We start from the raw sequence: 23,402 nt of genomic DNA, 5'->3' as shown, positions 1-23,402 counted from the left end.
ATCAAATTTTAAAAAGATCCACATGTGGAGCTAATTATTTCACTTGCGATTCTGGGGGGGTATTCGTTCCCCCATCGGAAATAGCGGCGGGCATCTATTCAGTGCTGTCTTTCCTGACAGCATTGAAGAGGCATCTCGGCAATCGACTTTAAAAGCAGTTGGGCCCGTTTTGCCGAGAACGGCCGTGTATTGTCGAGATCGCGACGATCCACACCTGTTTCTCGTGGACAGGCAGGCTTTTCGTGCTCGGCAGGCGGGACATAGAATCCCGCTTTCCCGAATAACAGTCGGCCGGGCAGAGAACGGGCTTTCTTACATAACTGCTATACTGTGTGCTGAGAATTATAGGGGTAATTGTTACCCTGTGCTTGGTTTTAGTACTCTATGCCAAGTGCTATGTACCCTGCATTGTTCTATGCATGCCATAGTTATTTATTACCAGTTATTTATATAGCACACACATATTCTGCAGCACTGTACAGAGAATACGGATGCTGTAATGGTTAGCATTACTGCCTCACAGTACTGAGGTCATGGGAACGATTCCCACCATGTCCCTGTGTGGAGTTTGTATATTCTCCCTGTACTTGCGTGGGTTTCCTCCGGGTACTCCAGTTTCCTCCCACATTCCAAAAATATAGTGGTAGACTAATTGGCTCCCAACACAATTAACACTAGAATGTCTGTGTGTGCGTGTACATGTGGTAGGGAATATAGATTGTAAGCTCCACTGGGGCAGGGACTGATGTGAATGGTCAAATATTCTCTGTAAAGCGCTGCATAATATGTATGCACTATATAAGAAACTGTAAATAATATTTGAACATTCACATCAGTCCCTGCCTCAGTGGAGCTTACAATCTATATGCCCTACCACATGTACAAATGCACACAGCATACCTCCCAACATGACCCTCTCCAGGAGGGACACAATGCTCTGCTCCTGCACTTCCCTCTTGATGCATGATTGCCAATTTACCTGTTCAACACAGGTGATGGTAATCATACATTAAGAAGAACGCAGAGCATTGTGTCCCTCCTGGAGAGGGTCATGTTGGGAAGTAGGTCACAGATTTTTAAGGGAGTCATTTAACCTACCAGTATATTTTTGGATTGTGGGGGGGGGAAACCAGAGTGCCCGGAGGGAACCCACGCAAGCACAAACTCCACAGTTATATCCATGTATGTATACAGCACTGCCAACCCCTTGTGGAGCCTTATGGGGGCCTGCACACAGGGGAACTGTGCTGAGCGATCTGTCGGGGCCAGTGTTCTCCGATGCATGCAGGATCTTAATCGCCCGACAATAACAGCCCGCAACCCCGCGCAGGGAGCGACGTAGGGTCATTTTCTATGCAATCTAGTCAGATCACTTAGAAAATGGGCTGAAATCACCTCATGTGTAGGCCCCATTAGATATAGAATGTAATCGTAATAATAAGTGTAACAAAGTAAGTGAAGGGTCACTGTGCCATACGTACAGAGAATGTAATGCAGCCTGTGGTGTGGTGCAGCCATCCCTGGTTGTGGCCACCTGTGAGACGATGATTTGTGTGGGCATTGCACCAGGCAGACAATGCACAGCCTGGGGAGAGGGTGCCTGTCATACAGACTTTTACTGACACACTGCCCCCACCTTGACATCTTCGTCTGTACTTACCCCACAGCAGCAGCAGCCTGCCTCTCTTCAGTTTCTGGCCTATTAATAACATTGCCATCAATCCCTATGTATTATTGGATAGGTGCTGGTGGTCCTAATATCCCCCTTCTGCCCCCACACACCTTCCATCTACAGCACCACACATCTGTGTGTGCCTCCTTCACACATCCTCCGCCCTTATAAACCTGACACCAGTTAGACCAGTTTGGGAGGTGTAATTGGGTAGCTGAAACCAGCTGATGTGGGTGGGGGGAGAGGAGTGAAAATAGAGCTTAGAGAGAGAGGAGTGGGGGAGGCTGCTGAAAGGGAGCAGGGAGTGGGCTTAAGGAGGTGGAGAGACCCAGCAGCATGGGGGATCAGGAGAATTACTATGGGAAACACGGTAATGTGGTGCTGCTGTTTGTGTGCTGTGTAGGGTGTACCCCCACATTGTGACATGCTCTGTGCTTGTGGGATTTGTCGTGCTAAATGTGGTGTATAAGTGTCAGCGCTGTGGTCACAGTATCTGCTACACTAGGATAATGTTGTTCCTAGTTCACCCTATAGTAACTACAGTGGCTGGTCCTGTGCAGTAATGTGTCAGGTCGCCCAAAACTAATATACTGGATCTTGCCTGGTAGCCTCCCAGCAGGCACAACAAAGCACTGCATGATAACCCGTCCTGCTCACTGCACTGTTACAGCTTACAATGCTGTATAACGAGTATTCTCTGTTTTTCTGCCCTGCTCCCTGCATTGTTATTATCTGTACTGATGTGTAACCAGTACTATGTGATTACCTGCACTGTTATCTAATCTGATGTATAACTAGTCTGCCTGATAACCTGTCCTGATAGCATGCAGTGATATTATGTACACATGTGTAACTAGTACTGACTGATAACCTGTCCTGCTCCTAAGTACTGGTTAAACATCAGGGTACAATCTGATTTCCTGTCCTGCTCCTCTGTTAACCTGTCCTGTGTACTAATACCCATTTCACACCAAGAAGCAAATTACCAGGTTAAAGCTTATCAACACAGGAGTTTGCTAAAAAAAAACTGGGTTTTTCAGTGGTGTGACAGGGCCAACACGGGTCTTAAATCCCAGCACTCCGGCCCTGGTCAAGAGCAGGGTCGGAGTGCCAGGACTTAAGATCCGTGTTGACTCTTTCACAACACTGAAAAACAGTGTTTTTTTTGTTTGTTTTGTTTTGTTTTTTTAAGCTAATTACCGGGTTGAAAAGCTTTAACCTGGTGGTGTGAATTGGGGTCCGACTGCACCTGCCAAAATGACCCGGCACCCAAAAAATGCTGGGTAATTGCAGAGTAGCTGGTGTGAAAGGGGTGACTGAATTAAAACAGCATCCTCCCAACCCTCATCCTTCTACCCCACAACCTTACATTAAATTCCCCACCCCGGACCTAGCTAAACCGTGCTTGTACTTGCGTTTGGGATTCCGGGGTCTGCATCCTCATTGATGTCTGGATTGTGCCGCTGGACTTCTGGCTGCAAGTTGTGATGCTGGTGTTGGTATTCTGACTGCCATCTGCATGAATGTTAACACATATCTCCCAAGTTCTAGGTCCCGGTGAACGGTACGCATGTGCGTGCCCAAACAACGCCCCCACTTTCCGTCAGTATGGGTGCATGGCCAGCACTGTGTAAGCTTCTGGCCATGCCCCCAGCCCCTCTGTTTCACTGAATAGAGGCATGCGCACAGCATTTATTCCCCACTGCTCTGTTGAGCAGCGGCAGGCAGGTAGGAATCCCAACTGCTCCCCCCACGGTGGGACAGTCCCCAAAAAAACAGGACTGTCCCACGACAACTGGGAAATTGGAGAGGTATGGCTAACCGTATCCGCTGTCTGATAACTTGTACAGATACCCTACAGTGATATTATGTTCACCAGAAATGGGGAACCTTTAGCCCTTCTGGTGTTGTGGAACTACACATCCCAGCATACCCTGCAACAGTTTTAGCATGGCTAAATCGCAAAACTGATGCAGGGCATGCTGGGATGGATAGTTCAACAACAACGACAGCAGCAGGAGGGCCGAAGGTTCCCCATCCCTGATTTACACCGATGTATAACTAGTATTGGGACAGATGTATTAAGCCTGGGGAAGAGATAAAGTAGAAGGTGATAATGCACCAGCATCGTGCGGGTCCGTGCATCGTGATCACCCCCTACACATGGGGCGATCTAGTGACATCACTTACAAAATGGCCTTAAATTGCCCTTTATGTAGCCCCTATTCGGAGTTGATTGGCTGGTGCACTATTACCTTCTACATTATCTCCACTTTTATCTCTTCACCGGGCTTAGTACATCTGCACCACTGCCCTGAAAACCTGCCCTTCTTATCCTATATGATGAATAACTAGACTGGTCTCAGCTGACCTGACCTGACATCCTCCAGTTCAACATTACAAGCACGTTTTTGTAGTGCCACCGACATTACAACGGAAGCAATTGATTGGTAGACCACTATTAGTCGACCGTCAAAAGGTCAACACGGTCAAAATGTTGACACACGCAATAGGTCGACATGAGGTTTTCTTAAAAAAAAAAAAAAATAGGTGGTTTTTCAGTCTTGCCTATCTATGCAGACATAAGAGGGAGAATATAATAGTGTACAGAAGCTTTATACTTATACTGTGTCCATGTCGACATACAGGGGTGCCGAGAGGGGGTGGGGGGGGGGAGCAGGTACAGTTTACCCGGGCCTGTCAGGGGGGCCCTGGTCTGGACACCGTTTGTTTTTTTAAAATTTGGTGGCGAGTGCATCGGGTCTGAGTGCGCCGCAGTCAGCTGTTCAGCGGCGGCATTGGGAGTGCAGATGTGGGCCAGCAGCATCACAGAGGTCCATCTGAGCGTCATTCCGCTCTCCGACTCCAGGGCCTGCTGAGAGCCAGCCACGTGACTTGGGAGTTTACCGTGGCTCGGCGACAGGAGGATACTTAGGGTAGGTAGTCCCTGGGTGTTGGGAGGAACGGTCAGAGACGCCACCTCACGTGGGATTACCACCCACTCCGCAGAATCCAGCCCACCCCGCACCCCACAATCCCATTCCAGCAGCAGGTGCCAGTGCCATGTCTCCAGCCCAGCAGTCCCAGACCTGGTTCCCCACCCATGTCCAGGTCACTGTGTTCCAAGGTGGAAGGTGGGTGGCTGGTTGGTCTGTGTCTGCTGCCTCCCTGCATGCTGCTGGGGCTGAGATCCAACTCTGGAAGTCAGCATGTAACCCCTGGCAGAGCATGTTCTGTAACTCCATGGCAATAAGCATGTTAACCCCTGGCAAAGCATGTAACCAATGGCAGAGCTTGTAAAGCTGCCTATACACGTTCTAATTGTTGTATACAATATCGCATCTCGGTTTTGCGATGAGATTTAGTACAAAAAATATGTGCTGCACATACTTTTTGTACTAGATCTCATCTCCTCACAAAACTGAGATGCAATGAGATGAGATATTGTATACAATAATTGTAACGTGTTTGGGTACCTTTAATCCATGGCAACGAGCATGTTAACCCCTGGCAGAGCAGGTTAATCCCATGGCAATGAGCATGTTAACCCCCTAATATGCAATGAGCATTATGGTGTGTGGAATAATGTGTAATGGGCAGTATGGCATGTGGTAAAATATGTAATAGGTATTATGGTGTATGTCATAATGTGTACTGCCCACTGCGGTGTGGCATAATGTGTAAATGAGCTTTATGGCATGTGGTATAATATGTAATGGGTGTGTGACATGTGTAAAGCAATACAGTGTCAATTTTTGTCCCTGTATCCACCTTGGAAGCAGTGGTGTAACAACAGGTCCGCAGAGTGTGCGGGGAGCTCTGTCCATGGGGGCCCAAGGAAGTTGTTGTACCGGGGCCCAGAATTTCTCCTGGGCCCCGAAAAACAATACAAATGTGTGTCTGCCTTTTTTCATGTTGACCCTTTGTCAACCTAACTGTTGACCCATACCCATTACAACATATATAAACCTGGGTGCTTATATGATGGTGGCATCCCTGTCCTGCTTTTGAAGACCATTTGTTCAAGTTGACTTGTAGTCTGGCGTTGAAGATCTGCGTCGGCAGTGTGTGCTGGTGTTTGGCTGCGCTCACCATAGGTTAGGCTTGGCTGGGTGTGGAAAAGCATGCAGAATATTATGCACCTCTAATGTATATCTAGTCGCTTATATTACGCTAATATATAACTGGTCCCATCTCTGATGTTCTGCAGTCAGGTTACATAAATAACTGTTCACTAATGTGTTATGATTTCTTCTATTTATGTACCACACACATATTCCCCTTTTATAATCAATATTCTCTACCACATAGACTCAAATATACATTCAAATGTTTTTAGATTGTGGGAGGAAACACCTGCAAGCATGAGAGAACATACAAACTGTACACAGATTGTAAGCCCACAACCTCTGTTTGGGGAGGCAGCAAGCGAAGCATTGTTCTGACCCTAAACTAAGCCAAACCCTCTGTCCCTCCCCACCGTCACTCCTTTCCATCGGCAAGTGTGTATGCACCCCGGAGCCACCAATATCAGTGTCTGCATGACTCGTTTACTGTGTATGGGCTATAATATTACTTTTATATGGGAAAAAAAATATATATATATATATATATATATATAATTAGTAGAGACTGGATTATATGCATTTGCATATTTGCATACGCATTTGCATATTTTGCCCATTCTCACTGGTTATTACATATTTTACCTAAAATCTAGTGATGGTGCATATTTTAGGCCCAGCCATCTTCCCACCCGCGAGTCACAGCACTGCTTTGCCCTGCTGCTGGTGGGCAGGTAGTGGTAGAGTGTGCAGGCTGTGGCAATATGTGCGCAGTGTGGGGAACCTTGGATGTACGCTATGTCTGACACTGCTCTAGGCTGCCAATCCATGTTGATAAAAGTCAGTCGGGCGGATGCCATTACAAAGCTCCTGAACCTTTGCCTGCCCATGGCCTGGGACTTTACACCAAGAGACAGACTTCTGCAGCAGAGGAGGCGGGCGGAAGGGTTGCAACATCACGTGGCACGGAGGAAATGCCGTGTCACAGTGAGTATGCGGCGCAGGGAGGAAACCTTCCACTGCGCCGCCCTCACACGCTATGCTGACATTTGATGCATCGGCGCTGGAGATGAGGGTCCGTGTAGTTGATGCAAGAAGAGCTTTGGATGCTGCAGTCTGCTGTAGCAGCCAGGAAGAAAACAAATCCTGTGTATAGCACTAGACATCTGCAGATGCTGTGGGCCTATTTTTGAGGTTTATTTGCAACTAATTGTATGCTGATTTTTAAATAAATAAGTTAAAAATTACTTTTTTTATTATTTAATGTAGCATATTTTAACAATTTTCATGCATATTTTAAGTATTTTTCATGCATATTTGCATGCATATTTCAAGCTTTTTATGTTGCATATAATCCTGTCTCTAATAATTAGTAAGCCATATATATATATATAATTAGTAAGCCAACCAGAGAGACCCTAAGTCTCCTGGAACGACAGGACCAGCACACCCTTGTTTCAGATGCAAAAAGTGTATTTATTGAAGCATCGTGTCAATCATAAAAAAGATAAAGAAATCATCATACTTAGCAGTGACTGGCCAAGGACTGAAGACAGCAGCATACAATCATGCACAAGTGCAATTTAGGGCACTTGTGCATGATTTAGAGTTTAATCTGGTTTCCTCCCAGATATCAAAAATATACAGGTAGGCCAATTGGCTCCTGGAGTGGTGTTATTTAAAGATTTAGTTTTATTAAAATGTGTTATATGTGATTTGCAACAATTCTGCCATTTGTGTATTCATTATTTTTAGTGCCATTATTTTAAGTAAAACCCTGTTAATGTCATCAAAGAGTCTTTGTTAGTATTTTGCTAACCTAATAACATTATTATCTAACAAAAACCAACTTTTATGGTGCGAAGCGATGGGAGAGGAGGGATTTATGAAAGGAGGGGGTACTCCAAAATGAAAAGCCTAATCAAGGGGTACTCGAACGAAAAAAGGTTGGGAACCACTGGTGTAGAGTCAGGGCACACATGCTGTATGACTAATCATCTGGTTATTATTAGGTCAGTAGTGCCTGGCAGTTTAGAGCCACAGAATACTTGAATCTGTGTATACAGACACTTGGGTTCCTGGCACGCCAACAGTATCTATAAATGTGGCCTTCATCTGATAGTGTTTCATTTACGTTACAGTTTTGATGTAATAGATTCGAATGACTTTTTTGGAGCAGCCACAATTATTGGATCTATTTGCACAATGACAATACTAGGGATGGCGATCGTTGCCTTTGCCATCGATGGCAAAAGTGCAACTGGCGATCGATAGTATAGTACTATTCAGTGGATGAACATCAATGTTTTTACATATCGATGGTCATCTGTGGGCCAATCAAAATATGGGGGTGGGACTATGCAGGGGTGGAGCTATGCTCCGTGTCCCAGCACCTTTGGGGGGGGGAAGCAAAAATTAAACTATTCGTTTAAGCTTGACATCGATGACAAATCTATTTGACATTGACCATAATCCATTGCGGATTTCTAATCACCGATGGTGGATGGCCATCCCTAGACAATACACATTCCTCATTCTGTATGTGTCAGATTACTAATGAATAGACTATGGGCCAGATGCAATAAGCTTCAAAAGTGATAAACAGCCCCCCCCCCCCCATTACCTTTGCTGCGGCGATCGTACGCCAGAGCTCCCCTGACCCCGGCTGCCAGCCACCATGCAGTTTACAGCAGTGACGTAGGCGGCAGGTTCGGGGCAGCTCGGGGGGACTTGGGAAAGTTGAGGCGCCCGAGTCCTCCTGAGCCGCCGCAAACATCCCCGAGCCTGCCACTTGAGATCACTGCTGTGACTGGCGGCTGGGGCGTACTAACGCCGGAGCGAAGGTTAGGTGGGGGGGGGGGGGGGCTCCTACGATCTGTGGTGGTTTTTGCTGGGGCAGGACAAACCTGGACTGCAGTCATTCCCTGTATCAGTGGAGCCTAGTCTGTAATCACTATCCTGTGGACACAAAAGGACACTGGACACTTTTTGTTATGCAAACCAGTTAACCATCTCGGCATCTGTTTCCTTCAGGCTGGGGGGGCGACTGCCAACTGCCCCCTGCCACGGGAACATCCCCAAAAACCGGGACATTCAGGAGGTATGCCTTGGTTCCTTGTATGGCTTATCTCCCACAGTGTAACCTTTGTAGTGCGCCCACCATGGCTGCCTCACCTGGTAAGTTCCTGGATGGGATGAAAAATACATGGGCCTGACTCTATTAGGACCCTACTACAAGCTCTAGGATGCTGCAACCACCACATTTTTCTGTAATCCATTCTAGGTATGACCTATTCCACCCAGGGTAATCCTACGTAGTGCTCCCAATACGACTTCCTCACCTGGTACCTTTCATGAGTGGCATAACCTGGTACCGAGGCAACTCCCCCTACCTACCACTTCATGTTCTGGTCATCCCTGCCATGCCTGCCATGCTCACTAACTGCCCTCAGGCCTCCTTGACTGCACCTCAAGTCGCCTGTCTGTCTCCTCCTCTGTCTAGACCAGGGATGGGGAACCTTCGGCCCTCCAGCTGTTGAACTACTTATCCAAGCATGTCCTGCAACAGTTTGAGCATGGCAAGATAGCAAAACTGTAGCAGGGCATCCTGGGATGTGTAGTTCAACAGCTGGAGGGCTCGAAGGTTCCCCATCCCTGCTCTAGACTGTAAGCTCCTTGGAGCAGGGCCCTCTTCCCTCCTGTTCTCACAGCACTCTTTTTGCATTTCAGTTACAGCTCTCTTACCCACCTACCATCTATACCCGCATCTCTTCTCACCTGTGTTCCTTCATCTCTACCACTGACTAATTACCCCTGGTAACATGCAGACTGCTCCCCTGCTTCTCTACATCTCCGCTGTATTGTGTACTAAGAATTGTGCTGCTTACTGTTACCTGTGCCCTTCAGTTACTGTTATGTTTATATATTAGATCTACAGTATCTAGGTCGACAGGGTCCAAAGGTCGACATAAGTTTAAAAAAAAATAGGTTTTTTTTGGGGGGGGGGGCGGGTGTCTAGATCGACATGAGCACTGTCTAAGTGTACTGCGACCCCTCACATGGCTCGCCATTCTTCAGGCTCGTTGCCTCGCTGCGCTCTGCACACAATGTTCTCCCTCCACTCCGTAGTGGATGGTAGGATATGAAATACTACCTGTCGACACATGCTGACTGAAAATGTTATATATACAATATATTTGTCATTATCTTGTGCATTACGATGTTTGTGTACATTGAACTATCAGAAAACAATGGTTGTATTATCTTGTTTGGGTGCAAAAAAATCCTAGATTGAATGCTAAATAAAAATTGTGACCTTCCCGCTGAGGCAGTGATGCGTACTGTGTCCTTCCCGCTGAGGCAGTGATGCGTACTGTGTCCTTCCCGCTGAGGCAGTGATGCGTACTGTGTTCTTCCCTTCTTCCCGCTGAGGCAGTGATGCGTACTGTGTCCTTCCCGCTGAGGCAGTGATGCGTACTGTGTTCTTCCCTTCTTCCCGCTGAGGCAGTGATGCGTACTGTGTTCTTCCCTTCTTCCCGCTGAGGCAGTGATGCGTACTGTGTCCTTCCCGCTGAGGCAGTGATGCGTACTGTGTTCTTCGCCATCCGCCTTAGGGCAATAATATTCTTAATTTGGGGTTTAACATGTACAAAATTGCCCAAACTTAAATGGCAAATACTGTATTTTAAATATACACATTATCTCCTGCTATGGGTTCTAGCCAGAAGCCCCTCCGTACGCCCATGAATGAAATAAGATGTTGTACTACGGGGCCCTTCTATAGGTCACCTCAATGTCCAACCTCCCACATGTATGTAAATCACACGTGACTGCAGTGGGGCATTACCCAGGAGCCATCACACAGTGATCAGGAGACCGGCTGATTCAGTTGCTGGACCCAGTGAGGACAACTGTCACTGCTGCCAACTGCCATCGCTGATCCAGGTGTCCTTCATGGTGACAGCAGCAGCCACAGACTTTGGGGAGACCCTGTCCTGGATCTATGCCCCATACAGAGGATAATACTAAATATTACCGGGCTTACATCTACTCCGAGCTGGAGGAGGAAAACATGGGTACCCAGGCAGCCACAAAACTTTGATCTCTGATGTTTACATAGATAGGGGGATACCCTGTCTATATGTATTTAAATCTTTTGCATAAGTAATTGACTGTCTATCGGGTGATGTCTGTCTGTTGCATAAACACTTCTGGTGAACAGTGTGTCTAGCGCCACATAAAACTGAACCTATTTTGCTGCAACGGTATGATTTAATACTAGTAAGCCTGCTCGACGCAAAAGCTTCGAAAGCTAGTCTGCTGCCTTCTGTGTCTGTGCATGTGTGGGGAGTTTCACTCTCTGCCAGCAGATGGCAGTGTTTCGGAGACTCAAGGACACTAGACCTAGAGACAGAGCCGAATTTCCCGTGAGGCACGTGCCTACGGGCAGCACATGTTTGGGGGCAGCACTTGGATGCCTGTGATAGTACTGTCAGCCCAAAATGTACCAATAACTGCAAAATATCCACTGTACTGTACTATATTCCATCTTAAATAGAGTGTAAATGGATAGGACATGCAGATACTGCCCCTATAAACTGTCCTACTTAGTGAACATTATTGTTGTGCCTAGGGGCGCCCTCATCCCTAAATCCGCCCCTGCCTAGAGAGAGATAAGCACGCGTGTCCCTTTCTGCCATTAGTGTCACCACAAAGAAAAGCGTTCCTTGCAATAGCTGCAATCCAATACATCATTCCAGGCTCCAGCCCTCAGCTGGCCCTTCCCTCTATTTGTCATTTCTAGTGAGGAGATGACTGTACATCCAGGCATAAATGCACTGTCTCTGCTTGTTATTGTGTTGGTGATATGCCCCAGGCAATGACAGACAGCAGAGTATAAAAACAGGGTGTTTCCTCTGTACACATGGTAATACATTGCTAGGTTGGTCAATACACTGTAACAAAACCCACACTTACTGCCAACTGGACACTGGCCTGTGTTTATGCATAATTATAGTGTACATTTGCCGCAGAGAGGTTCCTACTTCCTTACAACACATGAACATGTAGCTAAATATATATTCAATGCTTCGGGATTGTGCTTTGTAATCATATTGCAGTACACTGCATGTTTACAGAGTATGTTCCCATGACATGCAGTGTGTGACTGAGGAACGATCTGTTTGAGGACTGTGACTGACTGACACCACTTCATTTAGGCCCAGTATGGCATCCAGCTACGCATTGTATACTTCCTATTAATAACAAAAGGCACACACTAATCCCATACCTTACAACGCGAACGTCCCAGATTTCAGGGACATTCCCGCGTCCCGTCCGGGGCTGTCACCGTCCTGCTGTGGGGGGGCAGTTGGGAGTCCCCCCACAGCCTGACCAGAATAGAAGTTATGCGCTCAGCGCCGTGGATAATGGGTGCTCGGACTGAGGACGCGTCATCCTGTGAGGTCATGCCCCTTCCCAAAGGCCACCCCCCTTTTCTCCACCGTGGAAAAGTTGGGAGTTATGACTAATCCAGTGGTTCCCAAACTGTGTCGTGCCTCGGGACACAGTGCCTTGGATTGGTGGTCCAGAACCAATTCAAATTATTTAGGGTCAGTGTAAAAGGCTAAGACATTGCTGGTAGACTGCCAATAATAAAATAATGTGAACAAACAGAAGCTAATCCTGTCCCTCACCCATAATTAAACCTATGTATGACATAGAAAACAATTTACTTAAATTACTTTTTTTTGGCCTAAGGGTGCCGTGAAAAAAATTCTGATGCTCTAGGGTTCCGTGATTTAAAAATGTTTGGGAACCACTGCACTAATCACTACTTTGTATTTCCTGTAATTTGCATACCTGACTCACTTACTTCCTCACTATGTGAACTTTGGGAGTAATGGGCAAGAGAAGAAAAACAATGGTGTGTATGTGCAGATTTACTACAATCTAGTACAAACTAGTCCTGAAACATCTCTGCATATGTTCCATTAACTTTAAATAATGTGTCTATTATTATTATGACCTTACCGCTGCACTGTGAAATTGGAGAGCCTCACTATCGGATAGCAATCGGCCCGCCAAAGTGAAAGCCTGCCCTTTGCAAATGGCTTGCGAAAATATTGCAGATCGTTGTACAGCTGCAACTCGCTCACCATCTAATTATTATTATTTTTTTCCACTTTGTACTGTCTGTGCAGAACCCTGACCCTTCCACAAGTATGGGATAGAAATAGGCTGATTGGGGCCAGTGCTGATGTCACATGCCTAACCTAAAAAAACGCCTAGGCCAGCTTGCGCTTTTCTCCTGACGCTTGCAGATAACATCCAGTTACCACTCACAAACGCCGGCTTCTTGTCAATCACAAGGTTTAGCGATTTAATAAATAAATTGCTGAACCTTGTGAAAGTTTGGCATGCGTACCGTGATCTGTATGAGCAGTGGTTCGATAATCAGTCACTGTGAATTCTCACAACCGTGGGCAGGTCTGAATAACTGTTCTGGTCTAGTGGATCGAGGCTGTCGAGATAATGGAAGTTAGATGTGAGTGTTAGAGCGACGGGAGTGTGGTCGATATGAGTGGTGTGGGTTTTTTTTTTTTTTTTTGGGTGCCTAATGTCCATTTGGATAGTAAGTATGACATTCAGCACAACAAAAACTAATGTCGACCATGTGACCATCTACCACGCTGGCGTTTAACTTCCACTAATATCGATCCTAGATGTGGTTGGTTCTCTTTAGGTTCGAATATGCGTGGTCAACCTTAACATGGTGAAGCCAGACATTGTACATCCGCCTGTCTTGGTGCAGAATCTGTACGGGAACAGATGAAACGCATTAATGGAAGTGGAATGGAAAGTGTTCTGGCTTGCCCACTATGATGCGTGGTGTGTTATGAAAGCTTCAGTGTCCTTGGTTATCCCAAATATCTGCTTATTCCAGACCTGGAATTGTAGGATTAGTATTCCTAACAGTTGGCAAATATAAATTGCACATTCATCTAACACTTCTTTTTATTTTATTTTTTAGGAGAACCAAAGAAATATGATCCGTCTTTCAAGGGTCCTATACATAACCGGTAGGTGGGGGAGGATGGTCTTTGTAATGCAAAAACTCATGGGGTCTTGTTTTGGGCACTGGACCAGTGTTTGACAACAGTGTCCATCTATTCACTATATCTCTTTACACAATGAGGCTGATTCGCCAGGTTTTTATGGCGATTTTGTGCTGTAAGGCGAATTTTTGACTAAAACGGTGAATCACCCTATTCAATGACCAGATGGCGAATACATTTCAAGGTTTTTATCGCCATGATTCACAGAGTAGCAATCGCTATCTTTTTATGGTGAAGTGAAATGTGAACTTTTAAAATAAAGTGTTTTGTTTTTTACATTTGGTGGCAAAAAATCAGGAATTTTATTCTGAGGAGGGGCATGCTATTTTTATTCATGTGCTGTAAGCACATGAATATATATTTAATTTAAAAAAAATATATATATATTTTTTTTTACACAGACCAGCCAGCAGGGGGCCGGAGCCGAGCCGCTCATTAGATATTCATATATTCACTTCACCCGATCATTACATATGCATGATCGGGTGTAGTGAATATGCCCAGTCCCCTGCTGGCACCCCCGGGGGGCAGCCTGTGCTGCCTGGCACCCGGGGAGCCCACCTCCCCCCCACAAACGTTGTGGGGCAGGCAGGGAGACTTCCATCTCCCTGCCTGCCACCGTCCTCAGGCTCCCTGCGGCATCGCCGCAGGAGTTCAAATTCGCTGGTGAGTTGCAGCGAGCCCCTGACTCGTTGAATACTGGAGCCGGCGAGGCTCCGGAACGTGGCGAATGTGCAGCGAATCCTAAACGGGATTCGCTGCACATCGCCAAAATCATCATTGAATACCGCCCAATGATTGATGGTTAAACATGGGGGTAAGTGCATGGGACATAGCAAGCAAAAATCAGGTGCATATGCTGCCAATGCAACACCACCTCTGTGTGCGGGATATGGGTTTTGTTTTTTCCCAGCATCCTTAGGAAGTGGGAGTTACTATAGTGATCACTTTGTGCAGGGGTTCTGTTTACATACTGACAAAATGGCCACTGCCACTTGCCAGAGTTAATCTTGTATAATTACTGTGTAATCAGATCTTAGTTTGCTAGAATGTCCATTTGTAGTAGTAGAATGTAGTTTTGTGTTGTAATCCTCAATTTTACATTTTGAATTCTGGTAGCTACTAAACAAGTGGTTCCCAAACTCTATCCTCAAAGCACCCAAACAGACCAGGATTTCCATGCTTGAACACAAGAAGCTTAATTATTATCTTAGTTTTGATTAAAACTATCTGGACTCAAGCATGGATATCCTTAAAACCTGGCCTGTTGTGGTGCCTTGAGGCTCGACTTTCGGAACCTCTACTACATACAGAGACAGAAACTGTTTGGTACAAACGCCCTGGGTTTATATAGTTGTAGTATATCACCCCTCTACTTGGGAACCCGCTATGTGTAGTATTTAGGTGGATACCGATAATCACACACAGGGCCTAATTCAGCATGGATCGGTAATCAGAGACTTCACAATGGACTGTGAGCAGAAAGCCGTCACCTAGACAGGAAAATTGGTATCCACTCGCAAATCCTAAAGCAGGGATGGGGAACCTTCGGCCCTCCAGCTGTTGAACTACACATCCCAGCATGCCCTGCTACAGTTTTGCTATACTAACACTGTAGCAGGGCATGCTGGGATGTGCAGTTCAACAACAGCTGGAGGGCCGAAGGTTCCCCATCCCTGTCCTAAAGCATTGTAGAGACTTTGGGGCGATTCAGACTTTCATTACAGGCCGAATTCGGCTTGTCCCCGATGTTCAGGGTATGTGCATGCCCAAATCTCAGGAGGGAACGGCTTCTTCGAGTTTCACGCTGGGCCATTCGCTTCAGGAGGGGCGGGCAGGGGAACGCCCAGCATCCCAATAGAAACACTGGGCATTCCGCTACTAACGCAAGCATGTCGGTGCCTGCTTGGCACAAACCAGTCTGAATCAGGCCCATTGTTGTCTGTGCAAGTGGAGTAGGTCTGTGGCTTCCACTAATCTGCGACAGAGACAGGCTGGTAGTGGTCAGACCCTCTCCACATAAACCCCTGGGAACACTGGGTTCCACGCACAGGAAACTGCTGGTTTCCACCTCCAAATGCTGGCTTCCTGTCAGTCAAACTCCAGCCACATTGCATTTATGATCCATACTCATGTCAGTCGCTATTTTCCCTTGCGCATGCGAAGTCGCCCGATTTTTACGAATTCTCTGATTGGGCTCATAGCCCTGACCATTGCTGACCCTGGGACACGTGGCACAGGTTTTGTGTTGGCTTATTACCCTGTTCTCATTGCCGCAAAAACCTGGGTATTTCCGGGGCAAGCGGAAAATTCCTGTGTTGCGTCTCTGTGTGAAAGGGTCTTTTGTGAAATTCCCTGGTGTTATGCCCCGGGAATTTCACACTGGTTTTTCCTGGGTAATACACGGGTGTGCGGCAGTCTGAACAGCACAGACCCGTGTTTTTCACACATGATGCCAAAAAACAAGCTCATTGGTGGATGTAATCAGGTGACATGTGACGTCCATTATATGCTACGCAGAGGAGAGTAGAAATTTTTATCGATGTACAAGTACGTATATAGTGAAAAGCACTTTATTGTACATATGATTAAAATATGTACATAAAAACAGAAATGTCTTATTATTATTATTATTATTATTATTATTATTATTATTATTATTTTATTAAATGGAGTAATATCTATGATGAAATCTATGCAGTGTACTGGGGAAAAAAGGCTTATTTAAAATGACATCATCTTTAGCCAGCTAAATAAAAGCTGCTTTTTAAACAGCCAATCACAGCAATTTGTACAAATTTCCCGACAGCCAATCAAGGCTGCTATTACATTCCACACACTTGTTGGAAGGCAACCATGGAAAGCAGTGTGAAAGGGGCAGACACAAGAAAATTCTCAGGTCTCAGGTGCAGTATGAAGGGGGTCTGAGCTGAGAAGCTCTGTGCCCCGCTAAAAATCCGGCAAGAAAAACCCGGGTTTTTGCAGGGGCGGCAATGAGAACATGAAGCGTATTATTTGAAGCCTGCATTTCTCATAAGCGCTCATGTGACTCACAAATCTGGGCGTGAAGGCAACAGAATCACTGTGAGAAATCTGACCTCTTGTGTTTCATACCCCAGCCCACACTATGTATGTTTGCTAAGTCAAGAGAGTCTTCTCCCAGCCCGCTGCAGAGAAGTGTCTGACTGTATTATCAAGTATGCACACTCCAGTGATATTCTGTATTCTAATTCTGCTCGGTAAAGGATAGATTTTCACGGGTGTGCTATAACACACCGACAGTCGGGATTCCGACAGTCATTTCTCAGACGTCAGAATCCCCACTGCAAAGCGGGGGGAGCGCAATGAAGCCCCTTGCGGGCTCGCTGCACTCGCCACATTTTATTCTCCCTCTATAGGTGTTGTGGACCCCCACGAGGGAGCAGTCAGGATTCCGACGTCGGAGTAATGACTGTCTGAATCCCGACTGGCCGTCCGGCACCCATTTTCACATATAAAAATGTAAAATACTACTTCAAATATTCTCTTGTTCTCCTATGTATCCCTCCCCTGTTAAGCACATAAAATCTAGTTGAATTCTATTAAAAATCATTATTTATAGAGAAGATGTCAGACAGGTGAGGCCTAGCTACAAACGTGTGTCATTAATGCCTATTTTATTACCAGTGTTATTGGCAATTACTAGACTTGCTGTAATATCTTCACAGCACATCTGTTTCTTGCATATTAATAATGTATAACAATGCTCCGTTGCTGTATTACAGAGGCTGCACGGATATTATATGCTGTATCCTGATTGTGCTGGCCATAATAGCGTACGTAGCAGTGGGAATTGTGGGTGAGTACTTAAACCGCTACTTCCAGTATAACCTAATGCACCAAGTCTCTGCTAAGTGCCTAGGAACCGTCCCTCCTCCTGCCAAACCCTTCTACCCACAGGCCAGGAAATGTTTTCCAACAGAGGTTATTGCATATTTGCCCACTTATAAATAAGCACTTCCAGGAGATTGTGACGGTAACACCTATAAGCGTGGTGACAATGTGGACATGTACTGTTACGTCTGATAGGCGTGCCATAACAATGGCTTCCATCCAAATGTAAATGAGCCCCAAAGCTGTCTCCTAGTTAATAAGGACACTGATACTATTTAGGGGTATCGTGTATTGTGTTTTAGACGTGCCACAGAGACGCCTTATTTGAAAATGCATATAGCCATAGACGGGGGCAAATGCAGGAATTTCAGAAGGGGGTTTCCAGAGGGGTGGAGCAAAGCACGGAGATGGACACTTAGGTGACCCAGTATATGCCGGGTCAAATAAAGTATTATAGATAGACCAAATGTATATAAATAATATATTTATATACATTTGGTCTACCTATAATACTTGTAAATATATATATGTATGTATGTCACATACAGGGGCATCAACAGCAGCGTAGACCCCTGGGCATAGCAATCTATTGGGACCCCTACCGATCCTCCAGCTTTGATGTCCCGCGGGTGGTAGGGGGTATTATATCAACCGCTCAGCATGTAGGGCCTGGAACAGTGATTTCCACTAATTACCCCTTTACTGCACAGATGGTGGGAGATGGGGTGGGAGAAGGGGGCATTGGGCTGAATGAAGGGGCCCTAATACATTACTTCCAGGGTGGTAGAGGATGTTTAATACGCAGAGGAGGGGTGTATAGTGGAGTGGGCTTATTCATAATTTTCGGGTGGGAGGACAGCTTGCTTGACTGCAGATATCTCCAGTTCCCAGAAATTAGATTTCTTAGATTTTAATGAAATTAAAAACTAGAGAATTCTAGGGGGATCAGAGTTCAGGAGGCAGAGGAATCTGCCAACGAGCATATAAAACTACATACCAGATGTGTGGAGCTGGAGCAGTAACCAGCTGCTGGAAGGCTGCTATCTCTGGTTCTGGGAACAGTAGAGACAAGCTTCTAGTGTCCATCAAAGGGGGAGAGTCCCAGCTTTTGGAATATACCCTCAGAAATACTAAGTCAGACAGAACCTGAAATATCTGACTGGGAAGAGCAATTAACATGCTTGGATGGGGACCACTGCTTTGACAGATATCTCTTGTTCCCAAGAGCTTTCAGCCTGTGGCCCTTTGACTCCTGGGGGGGGGGGGGGTTTCTGGGTACTCAGAACCTGTGTCCCCCCCCCCCCCCCCCCCGTGTGCGCCACTGATAGGGATCACTGGCTTATTCAATCACCCACTGTACTTTACCAAGGGTAATTAATCCCCCAGGGACTGTTTAGTTGACACGGAAAGCCGTCAGCATTTAGGGGTTTTATTTCATTCGCCTCCAGCTGCCTAAAGAAAATCCCTGATACTTTACCATGGAAGTTATTGGGTCCTGCAGACCTGTTAATGCCTGTTATGAAACGGAGGTAAATGTATTGAGCCCAGTGAAGTGGAAGGTAAAAAGCACCAGTCAACTCCTAACTGGCATTTTTTGAACGCAGCTGATTGTCTGGTGCATTATCACTGCTTAATCAATTCACTGGGCTTAATACATCTACCACATGGGTCTTCAAACTGTGGCCCTCCAGATGTTGTGAAACTACAAATCCCAGCATACCTTGCCACAGTTTTAACACTCCCTTATAGCAAAACGGTGGCAAGGCATGCTGGGATTTGTAGTTTCACAACATCTGGAGGGCCGCAGTTTGAAGACCCATGATCTACCACATATTTGGTATGTGGTTGACAGGCAAAAGGCCATCAAGTCGACACCTGTAATAGGTTGACATTTTTTTTTTTAAAGGTGGTTTTTCATACTTGACTGACTACGTGGACATAGAGGGATAATAGAATAGTGTGCCAAGCATAGCGTGGCACCGTGCCCGAAGCATGGCAAGCGAATGCGGTACACTTATACAGTGTCCATGTTGACTTATGTCGTTATAGACACAAAGTAATATGCTGACATGGAAAAGGTTGACCTTAGTTTATGTCAACCTTCTGACCATGTCCGCCGGTCAACCTATTGAATGTCGACCCTATGACCCATGCCCCCTCAAATTTATTGGTTGTTAACATGCCTGTAGGCCTCCAGTGTTTGAGGTAAATAAAATGGAATCCTCCGTGCCATTTCCCTGCATTGGTAATAAAGGCACAATACTGATATTCAGAGTATGTATTTCTCCAAGGTGTGATAACTCTCGTCCCATATCTTTAGCCTGGACCTATGGCGATCCACGGAAGGTTATTTACCCTACTGACAGCAAGGGACAGTTCTGCGGACAAGTCGGCACCCCCAATGAGTGAGTGGCCATGATGTCCTAAACTACTGTAGGTAACGTTTGGTTTGGGAGCATGGATAATCGGTCATAAATGCTTTGTTGAACACGCAGGAAATATATCCCTCATCTTCTGGAGATCCACCAACAAAGCCGGCCATACATCTACAGATCGATTGTCAGATTGGGCTGGTTGGAACAAAATCCTGGTAATGGATGAGAGTAAATGACAGTTGACCATTTGCTTTGAAATGCTGGAAAACTGCCAAACTGCCATTCAGATACTAGCAGGTTTTTGTATCAACCAGCTCAATCTGACAATCCATCTGTAGATGTATGGCCCCCTTATGCTCCGCAAGCCCTACCGTACACCTTCCTTCTCCTCAGCCAGACACCATGTACATAATAAGTGCTTTTAATCTCTTTGCAGAAAGAAACCTTTCTTGTTCTATTTCAACATCATGAAGTGTGCAAGTCCACTCGTCCTCCTGGAGTTCCAGTGTCCAACCACTCAAGTGAGTGAGAGCACTCAGTAGGAGTCTGTGTACGCAGACCGTCCAATGTTTCCACTTGTGTATGTGAGCAGTGGATGTGGGGTGCCAGCAGTGGGCATCACTTCAGGCCTGTGTGGTGGGCGTGCGCCCATTTCCCGATTCTATTTCTGCAGTGCCCTTTGCGTAGCAGACGCACCCCTCTCATTGGCTAAGTGAGGATGTCACTATGGATGGAACTGTGGCCCTTAAGCAAAAATGATGTTCCTCAATTATAGGTTGCTGCAAGCTTGATAATGATGTCAACAAATAGAAAAGCATATGTAAATATAGGGGGTGGGCGCATAAAAATTTGCATTTGGGCAATCGTGCATTTATTTCATAAATGCAATGCAGGAGTTTGTACATCCAATTTACCTCTGCATCCAGCCCTTTATCTCACACTGGCAGGGGACCCCTAACTAGCTCCTCCCACTAGGCCATGCTGTATGCAGACATTAGCAGTCGCTGTGGAAATTGTGTACACTGAGCTGCTGCAGGGAAAAGCAGTTGCTGGGAAAATGTAGGTTTCCGATTTTTGTTGAGAAGTTCCTATAATCGGATATTCTGTGTTCTGGTCTATGCTGCACCATAAGATTTCCAGGCTATGTCACTTTCTGATCCCCTGGGAACCACAGCGTTGATGGCGGCAGGCAGGGAATCTGCATAATTCATTATATGCTTAAGCTCGCCCCGGACTATTTATTTAATTTATTTACAATTTCATATATAGCGCAGCAAATTCCATTGCCCTTTATAATTGTTGAAATGCACGGGGGGGGCTCTGGCCAGGGATCAGGGCTAATGTTGGGGATTCACGCTGACTATCTGCACTTGCAACACACACGCACACCACTAGAACCATTTAAAGGCTAGCCCTCATCCCTGTGTGTGTGTGTGGTTTGTTGTTTTTTTTTTTTTTTTTTTCATTAACCCTTTCTGTGTCTCTTGCAGATTTGCGTAGAGAAATGTCCTGACAGGTTCCTCACTTACCTGGCTGTGGCTACAGCCCAAGAGAACTTTAACTATTATAAGCAGTTCTGCAGAGAAGGCTTCAGCGACTTCTCCAAGGTATGGATCCATTCTATGTTTCTATTCTGTCCATTCGTCTTTGTTAGCCTGCACAACATACTCCACTCTGCAAGAGTCTCCTTGGCACAGTCCTACAGGACAAAACAGTTGATGGGTTTTCTTAATTTGTTTTATACTGGAAAGACGCAGTAGAACCTACAAAGTATTGAAGCATATTTCTCCTTCATACTTCATGGCAGCCATTACATTGGGTTCATCCCTCTCTCCTCTCCAATTAGACAGGTAGTTTTTTCCCCTAGGATCCAGCCCCTTCCTCTATATAATCTGGCACCTCCCCATAGACCGTAGTCTTTTTCCTGTCTCCTTCTGTCTGTGACAGGTAGTCAGTTAGAGTTAGCTTATTTATTTTTTTACCCGGTAGGCTGGTTATGCTATCGGAGACCTGGGCGGTAAGGCTGGCGGTGCCTTAAGCCTAAAGTGTGTCCGGGGGCCGGTGGCAAGGACATCATGGAAACCCACAGCGTCTCTCCCCGCCTAACATATGTAAGTGTCACCTATCCGGCGGCTCCTGCGTGGTCTCCCGTTGTCCGGGAGCAGGCTCCGGCTTGCTGCTCTGAGTACGCTGAGCTTCCCCGGCAGTACAGACTCAGGTACCGTCAGGGACGCGCGCGTCACTTCCGGCGGATGCACGCGGCGTGCGGGTCACGGCCGCGTGCGTTCCAGCTATGCGGAAGTGCGCGCCAGGCTGGCGCCGGCGGGAGGAGGACGCTGGCTGCTAGAAGCAGCGGGTATTTAAAAGGCGCCTGGTCGGTGTTACAGGCGCAAGGCGATACGGTTGCAGAAGCATTTTGGATTGTTCTAACCGGAATTGTTACCATGGAGGATGCCTCTCAGAAAGGTGTTACACCGCCGCCCAGGTAAGTCCTCTTACAGAGGACACGCTGTTAGAACATGCCAGTTGTCAGTCAGATAGTTAGTATCTCTTTCTTGCTTTGTAGTGTGCCTTCAGTGCCCAGAAAGAAAGTGGCTAAAACTAAGAATACCAAAGTCTGTCCAGGATGTGATAGAGCCTTTGTTGGAGAGACGGTGCTATGTTTAAAGTGTCTTACAAAAAAGGATGTTGGAATGAATATATCAGCCCAATTAGCTGAGATGAGGGACTGGATGAAGAAAAACTTTATTTCCAAGGAGGAGTATGCAGGGAATAAGAGGTCCAGGTCCCAGACTAGCCTTGATAAGGATGACGGGGATGTGTCTGTGCATGATGATGTGGACAAGGAGGAGTCTGGTGGCTCATCAGCTGAGTCAGGCGAAGTATTGGAGGACGAGCGTCTATTTAATGTGGAGTTGGTAGAGGCAGTGCTTAAAAATCTTTATAGGACACTTAACTATAAACAGCCTGCAAAATCTGAGTTTGACGCATTGTTTGAGGATCGTTCCAAAAAAGGGAGATCTTTTCCAGTACATAAAGTTGTGAAGGATATCCTAGCTAAGGAGTGGCAAGGTGTCGACAAAAGAGTGGGGTCGACTAAGAGAATTCAAAAAATGTTTCCCATTGAGGATGAAGAATTCATTAAGTGGTGTAATATACCTAAAGTCGACGCAGCAGTGTCAGAAGTGACGACTCGTACTACCATTCCTCTGGAGGATGGTGCGTCACTGAAAGACGCAATGGATAAAAAAATGGAGAGTGCTCTAAAGAGATTGCATATCTCTGCCTCAGTCTCGCTAAA

General features: G+C 46.2%; 1 protein-coding gene across 3 annotated transcripts in view; it reads left to right on the top strand.

Annotated features, from left to right (window-relative positions):
- Positions 1–23,402, top strand: part of SLC44A2 (solute carrier family 44 member 2 (CTL2 blood group)) — a 63,493-nt gene that overhangs the window by 19,362 nt on the left and 20,729 nt on the right. For 2 of the 3 annotated variants that reach the window (XM_083185127.1, XM_083185125.1), the window contains exons 2-6: positions 13,769–13,817; positions 17,618–17,691; positions 20,047–20,131; positions 20,538–20,622; positions 21,592–21,708. In XM_083185127.1, the coding sequence (XP_083041253.1) occupies positions 13,769–13,817; positions 17,618–17,691; positions 20,047–20,131; positions 20,538–20,622; positions 21,592–21,708 (410 nt within the window). Of the gene's footprint in view, positions 1–1,897; positions 2,043–13,768; positions 13,818–17,617; positions 17,692–20,046; positions 20,132–20,537; positions 20,623–21,591; positions 21,709–23,402 lie in introns of those variants that run through there. The other variant, XM_083185126.1, reaches the window with a different exon arrangement.

This window comes from Crinia signifera, chromosome 4 (genome assembly GCF_055691185.1).
Source record: "Crinia signifera chromosome 4, ASM5569118v1, whole genome shotgun sequence".
In the NCBI taxonomy this organism is placed as follows: domain Eukaryota; kingdom Metazoa; phylum Chordata; class Amphibia; order Anura; family Myobatrachidae; genus Crinia; species Crinia signifera.
Note: the sequence above shows the minus strand (reverse complement) of the source record. Positions and strands in the feature narration are given on the sequence as shown.